This window comes from Microtus ochrogaster, chromosome 8 (genome assembly GCF_000317375.1).
Source record: "Microtus ochrogaster isolate Prairie Vole_2 chromosome 8, MicOch1.0, whole genome shotgun sequence".
NCBI classification, from domain to species: Eukaryota; Metazoa; Chordata; class Mammalia; order Rodentia; family Cricetidae; genus Microtus; species Microtus ochrogaster.
In genome coordinates this window covers 12,367,003-12,386,790 of record NC_022015.1, presented here as the reverse complement: position 1 = coordinate 12,386,790, position 19,788 = coordinate 12,367,003, and the positions used below count along the sequence as shown (strand labels likewise).

At 44.5% G+C, this 19,788-nt stretch overlaps 1 protein-coding gene across 1 annotated transcript in view; it reads left to right on the top strand.

The window, feature by feature from the left end:
* Positions 1 to 18,969, top strand: part of Syt9 (synaptotagmin 9) — a 167,880-nt gene extending 148,911 nt beyond the window's left edge. Inside the window, exon 7 of the mRNA XM_005351099.3 lies at positions 16,765 to 18,969. Within this exon, the coding sequence (XP_005351156.1) occupies positions 16,765 to 16,773 (9 nt within the window). The 3' untranslated portion in view covers positions 16,774 to 18,969. The remainder of the gene's footprint in view (positions 1 to 16,764) is intronic.
* The last annotated feature ends 819 nt before the right edge of the window (positions 18,970 to 19,788 follow it).

The window sequence follows — 19,788 nt, the reverse complement described above, 5'->3', positions numbered from 1 at the left end:
GGTACTTAAAGGTCAGTAGTTAGGCAGGTGAGAGGTCTGTTCTTCAAAGAAGTTTCCAGAAGGGCCTTCTCCTTATTGAGTTTCTGAAGGATCCCTAGGCTGCTCCCAACTGACTCAAACTTAGAAGTGGGTCTTTTCACATTGGAAGCTCAGGGCTCCAGAGCCTAGTCACTGAATTCATGTTTTGTCTGGTTCTTTTCGAGCTCTGTATCCTTGAACAAGTTACCTAATTTATTTAAGTCATATTAGTCAACACTTTAGACACACAGGGATAGATCCTGCCAAATAAGAATATCGGTCTTACATGAGACTGTAAAAGTAATGTTAATTTAGCACAGGGCCCAGCATTTACTAGATACTAGATAAATTGTAATGGTCAGTGTTATTCAGTATATACAGGGAGAAGCAGATGGAGAAGAGGATGGTCCAAAAAACATGACTCAAGACTCTGCGAGCACTCGGACTGACGATGGGCTGACTAGTGCTGACACTGGGGTGGCGCCTTGGGCCTCTCTGTATAGCCTTGGACTTCACAGCCTCTGACCTCTTGGTTCTTACCTTCTTCAAGGTGACCCAGCTGAAAACCCTGACTGCTGTCTTTCCCTATACCTCTGTTCTGGGTAACTGTATGTCAATTTAACAGAGCCTAGAGTCATCTGAGAGGAGGGAACACCAATTGATAAAATTTTTCCAGTCAGTCAATCAAATTTGTAGGCAAGCCTGTAAGGCATTTTCTTAATTAGTGACTGGTGTGGGAGGGCCCAGCTCATTGTTGGTGGTCCCAACCCTGACGTGGTAGCCCCGGGTTCTGTAAGACAGCAGGCTGAGCAAGCCATGAACATGATGAGTAAGTAGGACTCCTCCATGGCCTCTGCATCAGCTCCTGCCTCCCTCCAGTCTCCTGCCCTAACTGCTTTAGATGATGAAGTGTTGTATGGAAATGTAAATGAGATCAATACAGTCCTCCACAAATTGATCATAATGTTTCATCACAGAAATATTAGCCCTACTAAGACATCCCATCTCCCCTGACTCAGCTGCCCATCAGCTCCTACCCTGATACCTTCCCATGAGCCTGGAGCTCTGCTGACTTCCACACCAGTCTGCTTTCTTACATGGTTCTCTCGCCAGCTTTCATGGGTTAACAGTCAAACATGGCCATGCCCCACAGTTTCTTCTTACCATTCTTTGTTTTCTCTACATGACTATGTTTTCAAGCAAGGGAACTGATGATCCATGAATATGCAACTGCTTCCTGCCCTCCTTACCCCAGAGAGACAAGCTTTAAAATACATATTTCAGTTGACATGCAGTAAATGTATGTATTCATGAGTTATAATATATAACATTTTAATGCATCTATGCAGTGTGTAATGATCATATTAGGGTAACTGGTATATGTATCATTGATTTGTGTTAAGACATATCAATTATTTGTTATTAGCTGTAGTTTTCTAGTTGTGCTGTGTAATGCAAGAAGTTATCCCAGAGCTAATTCTTCCAGTAAACTGGACGTTTGACAGAACCAGCCCCTTGAAGTCAGTGCCTAGCTCTGGGATCTCAGAGATGCTCTGAACAGTGGGGCCATAGGGGAGTCCTATATTTTTCAGCCAATTCTTCAAGACTGCCACACCAGGCCTCAGCTAGTGTGTGGGCTCAGTCCATCCTGCCCATAGCACATGGCTCCCTTGCTGAAGTCACTGAAAAGCCCAGCTTTTGTAGTTACTTTGAAACTAGCCACCAGACTGGTTTTTTGTTGTTGTTATTGTGTTTTTTTTTTTTTTACTAGAATGAGCAATAACACTGTGGGAGTCTCAATCAGGGAACAAAGTCCAGGCACAGCACGGATGTCAACCAGATGCCAGGCTAGCCTGAAGCTCAGACACTGGTTGTTACAGCTGAGCTTAACTGAGCTGGGCGCTGCAAAGTAAGTGAGGAGCCTCCAACCCCTGATGTCATGATCCCAGAAATGTCCAGTGACTATGCTCAGAAATATCATGATTGTCATGGGAGGAATATAAAAGGGATATTGGTTTTTAGCTGCTGTCAAGAATTGAATAAGTTAATATTGCAGAAGACCTACAAAGGTGCATAGTACTTAGTATATGCTGCGTGTATAATAGTTACAGTTAGTGTAGTTATCATGATTAAAGGAGGCTGAGGAGTCCTGGTCACAAACTCTGATTCTCTTCGTTTGGGAGTTCCCAGGGGGTTCCCTTTTAGGCTAGTCTTCCTGTATGGTGATTGCCTAGCCCTTTGATATCGCAACTTTCTGATCTCTTAATGAAGCCTGGGGTAGTCCCTTAAGAATCAGATCCTGGCTCTGCCCAGAACAGAGAAAGGCAAAAACCTTCCCTGTTATCTCTACTGATTCATGGTGATTCACTGAAGGGAAAGCAATTAGGGCAAGAGGTGTAAGACCAGCTGGTGTACTGGTACATTTCAGCTTCTCCTCCCTCCCACCCCTGAAAAGTGCGGGTAGGCAGTCCTTGCCCCTCCCTTCTGTCAATGAGCTCATGTTGGCACAGGTGCTCCCAAGAATGTTCGGAATGAAATGGTGCCCAGCAGCGGACATTAAGGACTCAGTCCTTTAGAGAAGTACTGAAGGAAACATGGCACCCCGGCACTGCCTATCATTATCCACCCTGGGGATCAGGAGCATCCATTTCAGTGCTCTCTTGTACTGATGTGGAGTTTGGCAATACAGAAGCTTGCGGGTCTGCAGAGAAAATGTGGTCATGCACTGTGGCTAAAGAGCCTCCGATGCAGTCCAGCGCTCTGGGGCAGTGTGAATTCAGGTCTGACCCGTCTTGTCCTTGATCTAATCCTTCTCAGCAGCACGTGGCTGCTGCTGGTTCCCTCTTGCCACAGGGGACGACAGTCCATGACCAGCTCCAGCACCTTACCCCAATTCTGTTGTTCATTCTGCCTCTCCTCAGCTTTTTTTTTCCAGCTTTGAATGCAAGTTCCTTACAATGTACACAGAACCCTCCACAACCTGGTTGACTCTTGTGTGGAGTTCATAACCTGTCACTGCATCCTTGCATAATACTTACATATGAGCTACTTTCAGGACCTTTGCAGTTCTTTTCTTCCCAGTGGTCCTTTGGCCACTGGGCCATCAGAGAAAAGGAGCAGAAGCAGCAAGCAGGCCTTTATCTGTTCTGTGAGCACCTTCCGGGAGACAGCTTCTGTGTTACAGTTCAACTTTAATCCAGAGTGAGGGAGATATGTAGGACAGGGGCGGCAGCTGGGACATCTCCTAATTTGCATCAGGCAGCGAGCTCCTATCACAAAGCTCCTGGTTCAGTGTCTAGTTACCATATGTGACAGCGCAGTGGCTCCTAGCACAATGTCTGATTACCATATGTGCAGCAGGGGAAATCTTTTGCAGGAAACTGTGTCAAAGCCACCTTTGAGTTAAATCTGGCATCCAGGCCTAGAGACAGTCTCCAAATAAGGCTAGGGAGAGAGCAGGAAGCCCTCACTGGGTAGGGCAGGGAGATACTGCACCTAGCTCTGAGAAAGGTGTCTGGACATGGTAGAGTGCCACCTCTGACCAGCAGGCATTGACAGAGGTTTCTGTCTTGCCCAGTCCCGCAGCTGTTCATCCCAAAGAAGCACACAGAGGTCTACATTAATTATAACCTGGTTAGCCTTTTAGCTCAGGCTTCTTCACTAATTCTTATATCTTAAATTAGCCTAATTTTCTTGTCTATGTTAGCCATGTGGCTTGGTACCTTTATCAGTGAGGCGTTCTCATCTTGCTTGCTCTGTGTCTGGGTGACAATCGCAGATGACTGACGATTGACTCTTTCCTCTTCCCAGAATTCTCCTGTTCTCATCACCCCACCTCTGCTTCCTACCTGGTTGCCCTGCCTATATTTCCTGCCTGGCTACTAGCCAATCAGCATTTTATTAAAATACAAGTGAGGAAAGTAGACCCAATACCAACACCATCCCATGGGCTGGGGATCTGGCCTAAATAAAAAGTGGGAAGAAAAAGTGAGCTGAGCACCAGTTTTCATCTATCTCTGACTCCTGACAGTAGACACAACGTGACCCAATACCTCATGTTCCTGCTACCATCACTCCCCTACCACAAAGACCGTATCCTCTCAAACTGAGAGCCAAAATCAGCTCACCCTTCCCTAAGATGCTTTTGTTGAGTATTGTGTCACATAACAAGAAAAGTAAGGAATACAACCTATAAACAGGAAACAATATTGTCTCCCCATGAAATAAACTGAGTGTTAAATAATATATTCACTGCCACCAACAAGTGAGCTTCAGAGCAATAAGATGCAGTTTGTCCATAGCTTTCATTCTGTATGGTGTGACTCTCCACCATCTCGTTAGGGTCTTAGATCAGTAACTTTGGACTTGGCCTAATTGCTCGCTGTGGTAGTTTAAATGTAATTGGCCCCCATAAGCTCATAGGGAATGGCACTATTAGACCTTGTTAGAGTAGTTATGGCTTTGTTGGAGGAAGTGTGTTACTATGAGGGTGGGATTTGAGTTCACATATATAATCAAGTCACCCACAGTGCCTCAGACCACCTCTTGCTGCCTATGGGTCAAGATGTAAGACTCTCACCTCCTTGTCCAGGACCATGTCTGCCTGCAAACCACCATGTTACACCATGATGGTAATAGACTAATGCTCTGAAAATGTAAGCCACACCAATAAAATATTTTTCCTATATAAGAGTTGCTGTAGTAATGGTGACTCTTCACAGCAATGGAAATCTTGACTAAGACACTTGCCTTAGCTTGTAGAATACAGACTTTATAATAAGTCAGTCCATGTGACGACATTGGGATGCACCATGTGATACCACTTGCTGCCTTTAGCCTTAGGGCTCTGTCTTGGGCACAGCACCCAAAGCAGCTCTTTCGATTGTCCTGGAGTGAGAGGACATAGCAGCAGCAGCTTTGTGTAGCCGAGCAGCAGCCAACCCACAAACTGAGCCATAAAGTGAAATTGTTGTGTAAGGAGCTGAGACTCAGGGATGTCTACTATCTTCACAAAAGCTGACTCTTTTGGTCCCAGACAATGCTTTCAGGCACAGTATTCTTCCACACCAGGATGCTGGAGTGAAGCCACCAATGACATCCACAGTGGATCAAGCCTTGCACTGTTGATTCCACTGGTAGAGAGTAAGACCACTACTACAGTCTAAAGTCAAATTTGAAGCAAGATTTAATCAAATGCAAGCCAGGTTGATGAACTCTCTGACCAGGTTCATCCCTGGTTTCCCACAAAATGGCAAGCATGGTTTGCAGGGGCAAACATACATCCTGCTGTATTTCCTGCCTTGAACCTCCTGCCCACATGTGACCAAGAACATCCTGTATTGTTGGGTCAAACAAACTTGTTTAGGGGAGTAAAGGCATGTGGTTTGTTATCTCCCTTAAAGCATTTCAGGAACTTTCTGTCCTTGGGCAAAGGGCTTGCAGATCAGAAGCATTTTTGTTTCATGGATCTTTTCGGGACAGTAATTAAAAATGTGTATCATTGGCTCCCACAGGATCCCTTGGGAAAGGTTCTTGCTCACACTTGTCACCATAATAGTTGTGCTTCTTGTTACTATGACAAAGTACCTGACACAGCAAGAAGTGAAGGATGTATGTGGTGGTTTGATGAAAATGGCCCCTATAGGCTCATAGGGGGTGACATTATTTGAAAGGATTAGCACACATGACCTTGTTGGAGTAGGAGTGGCATTGTGGGAGGAAGTGTGTTATGGAGGTGGGCTTTGAGATTTCTAATGCTCAAGCAAGGCCCAGCATCTCTCTCTTTGTGCTGCCTGCCTATCTAGATGTAGAACTCTGGGTTCCTTCTTCAGCACCATGTCTGCCTGTGCCACCATGCTTCCTGCCATGACAATGGACTAAACCTCTAAAACGCTAAGTGAGCCACCCCAATTAAATATTTCCCTTTATAAGAGTTGGTATGGTCATGGTTGCCTCTTCATAGCAATAGAAATCCTAACCAAGACAAAGGGTTTGTTTGGCTCCCTAACCCTGACTCATAACAGTGCAGGTGGGGGAGGTGTGGCCAAGGATTTGAAGTATCTTGTGTCATCGTTTCCACAGTCAGGATGCAGAAAGAGAGGAATGGCCTTGGCCAGCTGCTTTCTCATTTTTATACAGTCTGGGATCCCAACTCAGGGAGTGGTGCTGCGCTCTGATAGAGTGGCTCTTCCTGCCTCAGTTTACCTAAACTAGAAAATCCCTCAGACATGCCTGGAGTCTTGTCTGCTAGGTAATTCTAGATCCTGTCACGTTTACTCTCATTATTAACCATCACTATCACTGTGATGAACCTCAACCTGTAGTTATCACCTGTAGAACTTTGCCTTTGCTTGTCCCTAAAGAAAGCATACAGACGCCTGCACATCTCCTTACAACCTGCAGCCCTACATCTCAGCTGTTAGACATGAGTATACCACTCAGAGCTCAACAAGGGGCGTCCACGGTTTAGGGATCACAAACTTAAAGGACTCTGAAAGTTGTTTTTCCCTCTGTGTTATTATTCAGCTCACTTAGCAATGCTAGAGGAAAACAAAGCCTAAGAATTCTCAGGAAGATGCTTTCGTTTCTATCCTGCTGGCACCAATTCACAGCCCCTGATGACCTCACATTCCCGAATGGTTTGTGATGTAAGAGTTTTTTTGCTAATATACTTTCAGTTGTTTTGATCCTGCTGTTTCTTCCCCCAACCTAATCCTCTGCTTCAACATCACCATAATTTCCAAACCCAGTAGGATGCACGCTGAACAATATTGCAGTAAAACTGGAGAACCAAACTCCCTTTGTTTGGAAACCTTTAATGTTTATGGATTTTTTTTTTAATTTAGTGCTATGCTGTGTTCTGACTCCCCCACCCAACCACTAGTTTCTTTTTAAATGTGTTCTGATCAGTCCTGGCTTCGTAGACGCAAAGAAGATAACCAAATTTAAGGGTCTCTGTCCTTTCTCTTAGCACATCCCAGGATTGCTTTAGGGGAAGCTTATGACCCTATAAGTCCAGGAGTCTTAGTGGAACTTTCTTAAAAAGAAAAAAGAAAAGAAAAACCACACTGCTCCACTGTAATTGGAGCTATGAGGTGCTAATGTAGAGTTTCTAGCTGATGCCTTGACTTCTAAACATTAGAACCCAATACCAGAAAGGCCACTTGAGAGTGGGAGAAAGTGATGAGGCCTGATGACATTGTCTAGACCTATGCATCTGGCTGCTCCTGAACATATCTCTTATGTGTGAACATGGACCTATGAAGAACAGGAATACACCTTTGCATCTGGCACAGATCCTGGTCAAAATTCCCACCCTCTACAAACAGAGAGGAAACACACACATAGCCGGTTCTTCATCTTAAACTGTGAATGCTTGTGAGTGGTCACTAAATAGAAAAGAGCTGACAGTCTAGCAGACTTAAAACATACACACAATTCCAATAACCTTTTAAGAGACTTTACCATCAAATGAAGAAGAAATCAACCATGTAATGGCTTTAAGCATTAGCATCTAGGAAATCTGTCCCTTAATACTATGGCTTGGCACCACCTTGCCTTCAAAGTATCAGAAAGGATTGTCATAACAGGCTTCACAGGCAGGGGGACTGCCAGGAACACTGTGTTCTGTCTACCTCCAGGACTAAAGGCCTTTCACTCCAATTCTGTGACCTAGAATTCTACCCATATGGAGCGCTTTCCTCAGACTTTCCCATGGGCTCTCTCCTGCTGGGTGGTACATGCTCAGGTTGGGCCCAGCTCAAAGGTCCAGGGGCTGCATCTGCAGAGGCCTGCTCGCTGGTTTGTGGAAACTCTGCTATATAGTCCTGAGTCTGAACAAGACAGATGAGCAAAAGAGACTTCATTCTTCCAGCACAGGCTCCACAGCAGCCCATCAGTCTACCGACCTGCTAATCTGCCATGAATACCTTCTTTCATGAGACCAGAACCCTCCCCGCCAATCATATCCCAAAGAGCCCACCTCTCAAACTGCATTAACTATGACGTTTGAGGGGTCACATTCCTATAGGACCTGGAGAAGACATTTAAACCCCAATACCTGCCTTACCCAGAAGGCTTTCATACAGAGATGGCCCATGGCATATTGAGAATCCCACAGTCTAGCCAGAGAACCCCATACTGAAGAACTCTGTCCTTAGCTGCTACAGAAGCCTTGGAATGGGACAGTTCTCATACCCCTGAGACAAATAATACTTTGGACTTCTGGGAACAGAAGCAAATGGATTCTCAGCTCAAACTGCCTTAAAGAGTGAGTTGATTTATTGATTCATGCAAATTAAAGATGAAAAGTCTGTTTTAATGTAGAAGTTTACAGTGCCTAGGGCCTCTATTGTGGGGCTCTTGTATTCTCTTGAATCTATTTGCTTCTGTGCAAAACTCCTGCATCACGCAAGCAGCTGTCGGGCTCAGCCCCAGTTAGGGAAATAGGGGGATGCTGCTGAGAACACGATGTGATGAGGGGTGGGTTAGACAGGTACAACATCCGAAACCAATGATCTATCTCAAAATGGCTAAAAATAGGACAACTGGACACAGTGTGCTTTTTCCTTTAGCACAGCACCACCTGCGTTAGTCAGTGTTTTAGAGGATCAGAACCGAGAGAACAAGTACAGATCACAAAGAGGATGTATTAGCTTGTTTCATAAGCACAGTTCAGGTAGTCTAGCAATGGTTGTTTGCATGCTGGAGAGGTTGAGAGTGTGGTACCTACTCCGTCCATGAGGCTGGATGCCTCAGCAATCCCAGCTGGCACTGAAGAAGGACTGGAGGGTTGCTGGAGGGTTGCTAGTCTTCAGCCCATCTTGGAAGGCCAAGGAAGCTGGATTCCCATGTTAGAGAAGGAGAGCAGGAGCAGTGGAGTTCTTGTGCCCACCAGCAGGGGGTAGAAGTGAGCAGGCCTAGCCAGCCCTGCATTCTCCTCAGACTGCTGTATCACTGGGCAGCCAGCAGAAGGCGCTGTCCACTCTGAGAAGTAGTCCTTCCAGGAAACATCCCCACAAACCCATCCAGAGCTCTTGGCTGATCCCAGATCCCTGCCCTGCCCACACTGCTTCAAATCCTCTAGTACCTGCGCTCAACCCTGAGCAAGCTGAAGATCAGAGTTCCTTTGTGTCCAGCCTCTCTGTGACCCGTGTCTTTCTCCCTGTTACACTTTACATTGGGGCCACGACTAATTGCTTTGTATTGACCCCACAATCTGCTTTACTTTGGTGCTCTTTTCTGCCCCTGTTAACTGGGTAGATCCAGCTCATCATTTCCACATCTGATTGGCTGCCATTCTCAGGAAACATCCTGAAGACCCTCTAGTATGAGCTAAATGGTTTCTGTCTGTGCTTCTTTTCTTAGGTCGCTGTGTCTAGCCCTGACATAATAGTTGGTGTCATTAATATCATCTGTATATGTGTCATCCCCAGCCCTTCCAGTTGCTGCTTGAGGCTGGAGCATGCTATTCATCCTTGTATGACCTGTATCCAGTACAATGCCTGGCAGAGTCCACACTGAGCGCATTCCTGTTGGGTGGAATTTCTCCCGTCTATGATGTATAAAATGATTGCTGATATCTTACAGATTCTGCATGCCAACTATCAAATCAGCAAGTGTAGTGGTTCGCTTATTGTGTAAAAATAAGTGAGCACTGCTGTACAAACTGGCATTCTCTTTTCTCGGGCACTCATTGAGCCCTGCTTTCTCTGTGGCACTTACTTCTCCGAGCCTTGGACAACACATTAAAGACAAGGACAGTCAAGGTTCTGTTTGTCATCTCAGATGAGATTTTTACAGCCTCCAGCATAATGCCTCGGACGGTCCTCATCAGCTTATCACTGTTTAAGAGGTGGACTGGGGTGGGGCAAGTACATCTTCTAGAACACTCAGAAGTCCTGATGCTTGGGATCACAGCCGGCTGCCTTGCTGTCAGCTTATCTCCGTGATCTTTCAAGACTCCTGTTTGGGTGGCATCCTTTGCTGTGCTGTGACATTCTGTTCAAGTAAGGATCAGCCAGACTTCCTTTGAAATAATCACTTTGAGGATGTAAATGCTGACTTCAAATATTTGTTCAACAGATATCAACTGAATGCTTCCAGTGGGTGCTGATGACACATTTGTAGTTGGGAGTAGACAGAAATCCTTGCTCTAATGGAGCTTATATTCTTATTGGAGAAATAGAAAATAAACATTCCAAAGGAACATATTGTGTGGTATGTCAGGAAGCTTTATAAAAATAAAGTCAGGATGATTGAAGGTGTGGTGAGCTTGCTTGTACAATAGGGAGACTTACCACACATGCCTCAGTGTCGTGCTGGGGAGGAAATTTCTTGTGGTAGTCCCGGGGCAGTCCTTAGCACCTGCTATACAGTGTGAAACAGTGAGCTAATTGTTTTAATCTTTAAAATAAAATATTCTCTTTACTTTTTAGATTTCTCAATTTAACAGATTAATATCCATAAACTTCTAATCAATTTCACACTTAACCTAATTCTCATAAACATTTTTATATGAAGAAACGGTATTTTACAGATCTAACAAGCAAAATTCTCCTAAATATTCAGGTACTGCTTAAGCAATTGTAGGCTGAAGCCCCTTGAACTATAATTGCTGAATTAAAATGTAATTTTATCACATGCCTCAAACAGCAAACATAGTATGTATTAAGCAAAGTGGTTTTCAGACATCTAATGCTTATAACACTTAAACCATAAGACCTTGCACCTTTGGGTTAAATTAGCATCAGCATCTTGAAAGTAACATAGAAGATGCTCTCCTGGTAATTTATACTTTGTCTACAGGTTTGACTAGTTAAACCAGGCATGGTGGCACATGCCCAGGACTCCAGAGGCTAAGGCAGAAGAATTAACCAAGAGTTTGTGGCTATCCTGAGCTACATAGACACTCTCTAAAATAACACACCCAAAAAATAGAGAAAAATAAGTTATAGTAAATAAACGCACTAAAGTGATGAATTAAGCAATTTTCTAGTATAGAGAATTGTTAGGGATGTGGCTTACAAAATAAACAAGCTGGGCATCATGGTTCAAGGGCATCATGGTACAAGTATGGGCTTACACTTCCAGTACTCGGGAGGCGGAAGGCTCAAGACCAGGAATTCAAGGTTTGCCTCAGCTTTGTGTCAAGTTAGAAGATGCCCTGGTCTATATGAGATCATGTCTCAAAAACCTTAAATAAATACATTTAAAGTCAAACATAAGATAGAATTAGTATCACAAGAAAGGCATTGCTATTGAGTAAATACATTTATACAAAAGCTTCATTATTTCACCATTCACAATTTGCAAGCATCGCACCTGTCTGGTGTTACAAAGTTAATTTTTAATTAATAAGAATAGGATTACCAATTTAGCTCTTCATTGGGAATGGGAAATACATATGGCCACCTAGACACTTGCATCTCAAAGTAAAGAGGTCAGAGGTAAGGCACAGACACAGGGTGGCATGAGTTGCCTCCAGGGGGGGTGGGGATGTTACCAATTCTAGGCATTAATAAGCCAAGTCCCTCTACTAAAAGACAATTGAGATTTTTGATTTTATCTCATAATCCAGTGCATTATGTATATCCTTGAACATCCATCCTGACCCAATTTTTATGATAATCTTTTCCCTTGTGAGTCTGTGACCTGGAGAGATGGTGTCATGTGTCCCACACATGCAGAGCACACAGAGCTTTCTGCTGAGAGTGGCTGCTTAGCCTCACCATCTCGTGGTTGCCTTGAGTTCTTTAAGAGATAAATAGGCATGGTTCATCTTTGTGTTCTGGTGTTCAGTAAGTGTGTGATGAATTTGTTAATGGGTAAACGTAATGTTACAAATGAGAGCGACAACTCCATGTATCTTCCACTTGATCTCAGTAGTCATTTCTGCCTTTCAGTAATTTCCGCTGTGCTACCTCATTTGAGAAAAATGTGATATTTATCTTTTGAATGGCATTGCTGCTGAAGCCTCATCTCTGTGTGTAGTTAATGAGTTCCCCTCTGTGAACAACATGTATGTGTCATATACTCACATGTTACTTTTTACATCCTTGACAGGGGACTTGACTCACTTTCTTGTGACATCTGAACTATTCCAATTCTCTTCCAAATGAGACTCCTTTAAGGATTTATTTATCTTTTTATTATGTGCATATGAGAGAAGGTGGCCGTGGGAACCAGAAGAGGGTATTGGATTCCACTGGACTTACAGTTGTGAGTCACCTGACATGGATGCTCAGGTCCAGACTCTACACACTCTTAACCACTGAGCCATCATCCCTCCAGTCCCCCAAGACCATTTTTATAAAAAGGTTCTCTGGTGACATAAAGTCTAGTGTGTTTCTCCAGAGTTCTGTGTAGATCCATGAGGGTGTGATGGCACAGTCTGACTCTGCTCTTTCCTACCTTTGTCAAATCCCTTAACCCCACCAGAGGAAAAATGCGATTGTCCATCTGACAAAAAGGATTAAATGAGGCAAGGTATACAAAGACCTTAAGATGGAGCCCAGGTACTTAACAGAGCACTCTTTACCTAAATGGACATTTCCATTTTCTAAGTTGTTACCCCAAGCTCCTGATGGGAAAATAGTCCATTTATACTGCTTTATTTCTTTGGTTGTTTGTTTTAGTTTTATTCCTTTACAGTTCATACACTTACAAAACAAATTTTAGTCTTTTTTACCCCCTATTATCCCATTTCATCCCCTCTTTTCCTCTTAAGACCCTTCTTCCAATGCACCCCCTCCTACTTTCTTGCATGTGATATGTGCGACCCACTAAGTTTAATTAGGTTGCCTGGGCATGGGCAGGAGGCTCTTTACTGAAGCATGGGCAGCTTATCTCTGGCTACACCACTGAAGGAAGCAACTCCCCTTCCCTTGGCCACCAATACCTCGTGAGGCCTCATCAGCCCTCCCTCTTCCATGATGGCGTGTTGCCAGCTGTGCAGTTCTTATGCAGGTAGTCCAGCTGCAGAGAGTGCAGGTTCTTCAGCCATGCCGTGTCCCGGAGACAGTGCTTCACAACACTCCTCCCCAACCTCTGCCAGCATTCTTTCCAGCTTCCTCCCATCGTGTTCCCGAATGAAGGGGGTGATGGAGAGACATTTAGTACTGAGTCCCCAGGTCACCTCTTCTCTGCACTTTGACTAGTTGTAGTCTCTGCATAAGCCAAGGCCAACTATAAAAGAAGCTCCTCTGATGAGGGCTCAGAGGTGCACCAGGGTATGCAGTAAGTATTTAGAAGTCACTTGGATGCTGTTTCCACCTAGGTAGTACAATAGCAGTAGGTCCGACTTTAGGGCGCGTGACCTCCCCATCCATGAGTTACCACACAGTGTCTGGTTTCTTTAACACACTAGCTCCACTAGGGGAAAGCAAGAGTAAAAAAAAAAAGAAAAAAAAAGAATGTCATCTTTGAGGAAGGAGGTGCTCACCTGATTCTAGATGAGAAGGGTACATTAGTGGTTTTTTATATGTAAATATTTATAAAGCTGTACTAAACAGTATCCAACAAAATGGAGAGGATTTTGTACTTTTTAGATTAAAAAAATTTTAAATACAAGAGTAATAATATTAAGTACATGTAACAGACAATAAGAATCACTTCCATTTTCGACAGACTTCCTTAGTCCAAAATCCTTATATAGAAACTTCCTGTAATCAGAGCCCATTTTCAAATTCACAAGAAGATACAATCGAATGCTCCACTCAGTTTCTCTGTGTTCTTAATTTGGGGTCAGTTTGAATGCCCTGTCTCACATCAGCTGTCATTTTTGTGATTGAAGTGTCATTGCACATTATGGTTTTCAATGGGACAGTTCTCATCTTTGATTTCAATTCAATTTAATTCCAATGAAGTTCTTATGTCTCCGGACAATTGAATTCATTTAGAAACCTTTCTGGTCAGATAGGATTGTAACCACCACTTCCTGTCATGCTGCTAAATTTTCTGAAACCTTCCAAACCCATGACATAGCCTAGAAGGCCCTTGGGTTTGCTAGCAGGGAGAGAGATGCTGTGCTCAAGGTGGTAGCACTGGAACCAGCAAGAGCAATATTGGACATTCGGTGCTTCAACCACCATTTCTGTCTGTATTCTCTTATCCCTACCACACCCCACTAGGTCAGTGCTAGTCTGAGCTAGAGAAAACTCCCCTAAGATCTTTTTATGAAAAGATTAGATGAGAAGCAACTCATTGGATGATATAAGTTAGAAAGATGTTGCAATATATTTACTTTGTTTTGTTTGATGGGATTATATCAGTCTTTTCTTTCTTTCTTAAAATTATTTATTTACTTATTTTTATTTTATGTGCATGGTGTTTTACCTGCATATATGTCTATGTGAGGGTGTTGATTACCCTGGAACTGGAGTTACAGAGAGGTGCCAGCTGCCATGTGGTTGCCAGGAATTGAGCTCAGGTCCTCTGCAAGAGCAATCAGTGCTCTTGACTGCGGCACCATCTCTTTTCCCCCTCAATGAGAGACAAAAGGGAGTTGTGTGGTAGCATTAGCCATCATGTCAAACTCAAAATTCTCCTGAGACAACCAAACTACATATTTTCAGACATAACCTGCACATCTTACTTTCCTGGAATGGGTGAAGTTTTCCCTTGTAAGACTATTGTTAGAGATGACTAGTATCCTGTCAGCCTGTGGGCTTGGTCCCTTGCCACATGTGTTTTGGGACCTAGTGGCAGTATCCAAGGGAGGAAAAACAAAGGACATTAGACCCTGACAGGCTTGGTTGTTGAGCGGGAGGGTTTCATCTGAAGCAGGAGAAACTAGCAGGTCACTCCATAGCACTCCCGGACGCTATGCCAGAGACTGGTAGTCACACACACACACACAAAGAAAGAAAGACACCACATGAGCACACTGCAGCTACAACATCCAGCTGGAGTTTTGCCATTCCTTGGGTCACTGGCAGACTGCCTCTGCTATTTGTTTCTCTGGATATGGAGAATAGTTTTAAAAGTCTACGCCTAATGGAATCTGTGAGAGTAACCCTAGAAAAGACTTCTAATAATGGGGACACAGAGTTTGAACTGGCCATCTTCTGTAACCAGGCAAGGCTTCAAGTGCAGGGATTGGGACACCAACCTAGCCACAAAAACCTTTGACCTATAGCTTGTTCTACCTGCAGATGGCTCTGGGACTAGAGCCTAGCAGAATCCTCATCAAAGAGACCAGAGATACTTCATACAGCAGCTGATGAGAACAGATACATAGTCCTGCCCCAAACATTACTATGAACTCAAGAAGTCCAAAGAGGAGGGGAAGGAAAAATTGGAGGAACCAGAGGGGTTGGGGACACCACAAGAACATGGCCCACAGAATCAATTAACCAAACACATAGGGGCTCACAGAGACCAGGGAGCCTGTAGGTGTCTGACCTAGGGCCTCTGCATATATGTGTGGCCGAATGGCTCGGTGTTCTTGTGGGATTCCTGGAAGTGGGAGCTGGCGGGGGGGGAGATCTGACTCTTGAGTCTTTTGCTTGCTTGTGGGACTCTTTTCCTCTTCCTGGGTTATCTTGCCCAGCCTTGATGTGGTGGTATGTGGTCTATGGTAGCACATTTGGTTGATGGCCCTGGGAGACCTTATTCTTTTTCAGGCTTGGGGGAGAAGAGGGGATGCAGATCTGGGTAGCGGGGAGGGACTGGGGGAAAATGTCTAGCCCTCTGAACACACTCTAGACAGGGCATAACCAGCCCAGTGTAGAGGTGACTCACAAATCTGAACACCACTGTACGGCCTTGTTTATGCGCCCAAGGCAATCTGTTAAGATTTGTTCAAATGACAAATGTCTATTTGCACTTCCCTGCTACCTTCAGAAATGAATACAGCTTTCCTGAGGGATGTGTGTATACAAGCATGTACGTACTTCAAAGCCAGATGTGGCTTTCGTCTCCAGCGCCTGGCTTTAATCACTTTACTTACATTGTAGCTTTATTGCAGAACTTTGATTTCTGAAATGCAGTCTATACATTCCAGTTTGAGAACATTCACTGTTCTATCAGGCTGTGTGTAAAATTTTGTTAGTGTATTCACGGAAGTCACTTTGGTTTCTCTCCTCACTATATGTCTGCCATATTAATACCCTTATTCTATATTTAGTGGTGATGCCATGAGTTGAAGTTCAGTTGAATACTAGGTTGAGTGAGCAACACAAGAAAAACTGCTTATCTAAGTCTGAGGTTCTACTAAGGAAGTTCACTTTGCAGGGCTGGGGATGTATCTTAATGATAAAACACTTGTCCAGCACAAGGACCTGGGCTCTGTCCCCAGCAAAACATATATGCATGCACACTCATACATGTACCTTTTACAGATGGGAAACAAGGGTTGAGTGTTATCACTCAAATCCCCTTCATCCAGCTCAGTAATACTTGCTACTGCTCTGCCCCTCATAATACAGTCCCTTCACCTCAGTTCTGATAATCCTTCCACGGCTCCAATTCCTTCTCCTGCCTCTGCATGAGGCTCTCCCTTCTGGCCAAATGGTCCAAACTCATCTTCAGCCTAAGTGATACTTGAACTTGAGAATTCCCTCAGTCACCTCAAAGGCTTCTTTAGAAGTCTGTGTACACCTCTATGGGTCCCTTATCCCTTTATGCGTCCTTTGAAATCTGGTCTTTGTGTTCCCGGCATCTGTCACAGTGCCTGGTCTTTGTTTGGGTACACATTAGAAATGTACAAGTGAAAAACCAATTGCTCTTTGTTTCTTCTTCCTACAGAAACGATGACTGTGGATAAGAAGACTGCTTGTGCCAAGGACACAGTCGGACAACTATGTAACAAAGATCTTAGTAACTTTTCCCACCTAGCGACACCCAGATGAGTCCAGTGATGAAATACTCAGCTGTAACCGCAGCAATAACTGGCCCTCTTTCCAAATGGGATCTGGTGAATCTGAATGGTCCATCCACCTGCTTTAGGAGACCCAAGCTGATGTGCTCTAGGGAAGCGCATCCCTCACTGTCAAAAACCAAGTTGGACTCTAGAAGAAAGCAAGTGACGTAGTGAAAGTCCTGAGTGCCAAGGCTCTTAGTGACTGCTGCGAGGCCTTTGGGTATGTGGGCACGATGCTGGTCCTGGTAGCGGTCAATCTAACAGGAAGTCACTTGACTGAATGCCCTGGAAGGACAGGATATTTTTAAAAATATATCCAGGTGCTAAATAGGCAGCAGATTTCAGTTCAAACTCTACTACCTGTGAGCTAATGACTGTCTTCAGAGAACAAGTCTACCCCCAAAAGTACTCCCATTTTCCAAGGAACAGCCCAAGAGAGTACTAACCAGGCAAGCCTGGAGGAGGTTCCCTGCAAGGCACATGATTCATAGCAAACTCACTGTCCCCTCCCATGCACATGGCACAGTCCCACTTGGCTATGGCCATTCTTCACTGCTAAACCCAGTTCCTGGATTCTAGAACATTATTTCCAGGTAACCAACAGCCACTTTGTTCCCAGCAGTGTGGCATTACTAGAATGAAACATGTCATCCTTCTTAGAGAATCATGCCTGTCAATGGCATATGCATTCTGGAATATTCTTTCCTGAGCATGGGAGTGTGTGTTGTGAGGTAAGATTGCTGAGAGATGACACAGGATCCACTAAGGAAAGACACAGCTTTTGGGCTTTCTTGACATGACTGCCTTCTGGGTATTTCTATATGCAGCAGCCCAGCGTCTAAACTTGGGCAGACACAGACAAATGCTCTTTCCAGTTTCAAACACATATCACTTTTTCAGCACTTGGGGAATGGAAATACCTACAAGAATCAAGGCCAAGGGCTCTCCCCAGGGTAGCTCCTTTATTGCCCAGTCTTGAGCAGTCTACTGCCTGTTCTGCACCTCATCCTCCTTGCTTCTCCCTCCATGAAATGAAACCAAAGGCCTCAGCATACCCTGGATGGACCAGGAGCTGTCACCTAGAGGTCCTCTCTCGTTGTGGGTACAGAGCACCTTCCCACACACCTACATCACTGCTCCATGACAACATCCCCCTTTACTGTCCCCAGGCAGAATCCAGAAGTGGGCTGCAGTTAGCCGTCCTGGACGAAGCCTTCTCATCATTTCAACTCACATTTCAGTGTAGGTTGTACTGGATAGATGCAGCATCACATGTTGTTGGAAAGTTCTGATTACCATACACACCTCATAGGAGAAATCCTACTGCCAGTGTCAGGTCTTGAAAGGGCGGAAGCCTTTGGTTGTGGAAGGCGGTGTTGATTCGCCTGGTCCATTCGTTAATTCGCCTGGTCCATTGGTTAATTCGCTTCGTGCATTCCCCAGACTGCCTGATTCACTCTCATCTCTTTCCATCTTCCATTTACAGGGGTTCAAAGGGAACCCCAGTTCTGCCTATATCTGATAAAATGAGAAAAGACACGTTTTTCTTTCCCCGTGGGTCCTCTCTACCCAATCCCTTCCCATTCAGACATCCTCCATCATACAAATGTTTAGAACCAAAGCATGAAGGGCGAGTGCCAACGGGATAGTGAGCAGAAATAGTGTCACTAGATCCAGGCAGTTGCGCCTAGAAGAGTGGTCCCAAAGAAACTAGAACGACTCCAGCGAAGGGTTATCAGGTAGCCATCCTGTGAAGCTTTGACATGTCCTTGGCAATGGGAGCTCAGGTTGGAGATCCTGAGGTATCCAGTTGTTCCCAGCCCAGGATCACCTTGCCTTGAGCTAGCAGCCCTCAGTACAGTGAATAAACTACTGGCTCAAAGATAGCTTTGCAGGGGCATTCAGACAAAGAAGGCTGCCCATGTGGTGGACAGATGGCTTTGTGTGTGGATAGCTTTACCTAGTAGCCAGTACAGCTGTGGCCAGAAGCTGGCTATCGATTTGAATTCCCTCAGCTCATTTGCAACTCTGCCTCTGTTCTCTTGTGTTTGGTTTGGTTGCCCTTTAGTTTCCTAGTAAATATTCCTTTTGAAAAAAAAAAAAAAAACATAGTTGTTGTCTCATTAAATTGGAGGGGGCGTGAGTTTCTGAATTTTTTTTCAAGGATAGAAGGACACTACAGGATCTTGAAAAAAATGAAAATGGTGGTGGAAAGAGAAACGCCTTGATCAGATCTGAGGAAAATCCTTTGGTGAGATCCGGTGCTGAGCGAGAGAAAGAGACCAGATGTCCTGCCAACAGTCCCCAGCTATTCTCATTACTGCCCTTGCTTCAGGAAAATCTGTCCTGGGGGTGTTACATTAGTGTCTCTTGGGCCAACGAACTGTGTGCACTCGGCAGGGATGTACCAGCACGTGGACTAGCACTGACAAGAGTCAGGGAGGTGGGTGTTTCTAAAACTCTCTAGGGATCTTAACTCTTCATGGCCACTAGTAACCAATTTTTCATATGCAAAGAAAATCACTTACACTCAAAGAGAACTCACAGACAGAGGTGGAGAATGGCTTCCTATTATGGTTAAACTGTGCAGTGGTGGGTGTTGTAGATATCTATTACTGTATAAGAAATCATGACAAGATAAAGTGATGTTCTGTGTGTGTGTATGTGTGTGTGATATTCTGTGTGTGTGTGTGTGTGTGATGTTCTGTGTGTGTGTGTGTGTGTGATGTTCTGTGTGTGTGTGTGTGTTAGATATAGTTTCTGTTTGTGCCTCAGGCTAGCCTTAAACTCACAGGTCTCATGCCTCAGCTTTGTGAATGCTGGGAGTAGACACATCCACTATTAGCAGACCTTAGCAGTAAATGGCCATATATTCTGATTCTGTGGGTTGCCTGCGCTTAGGCAATTGT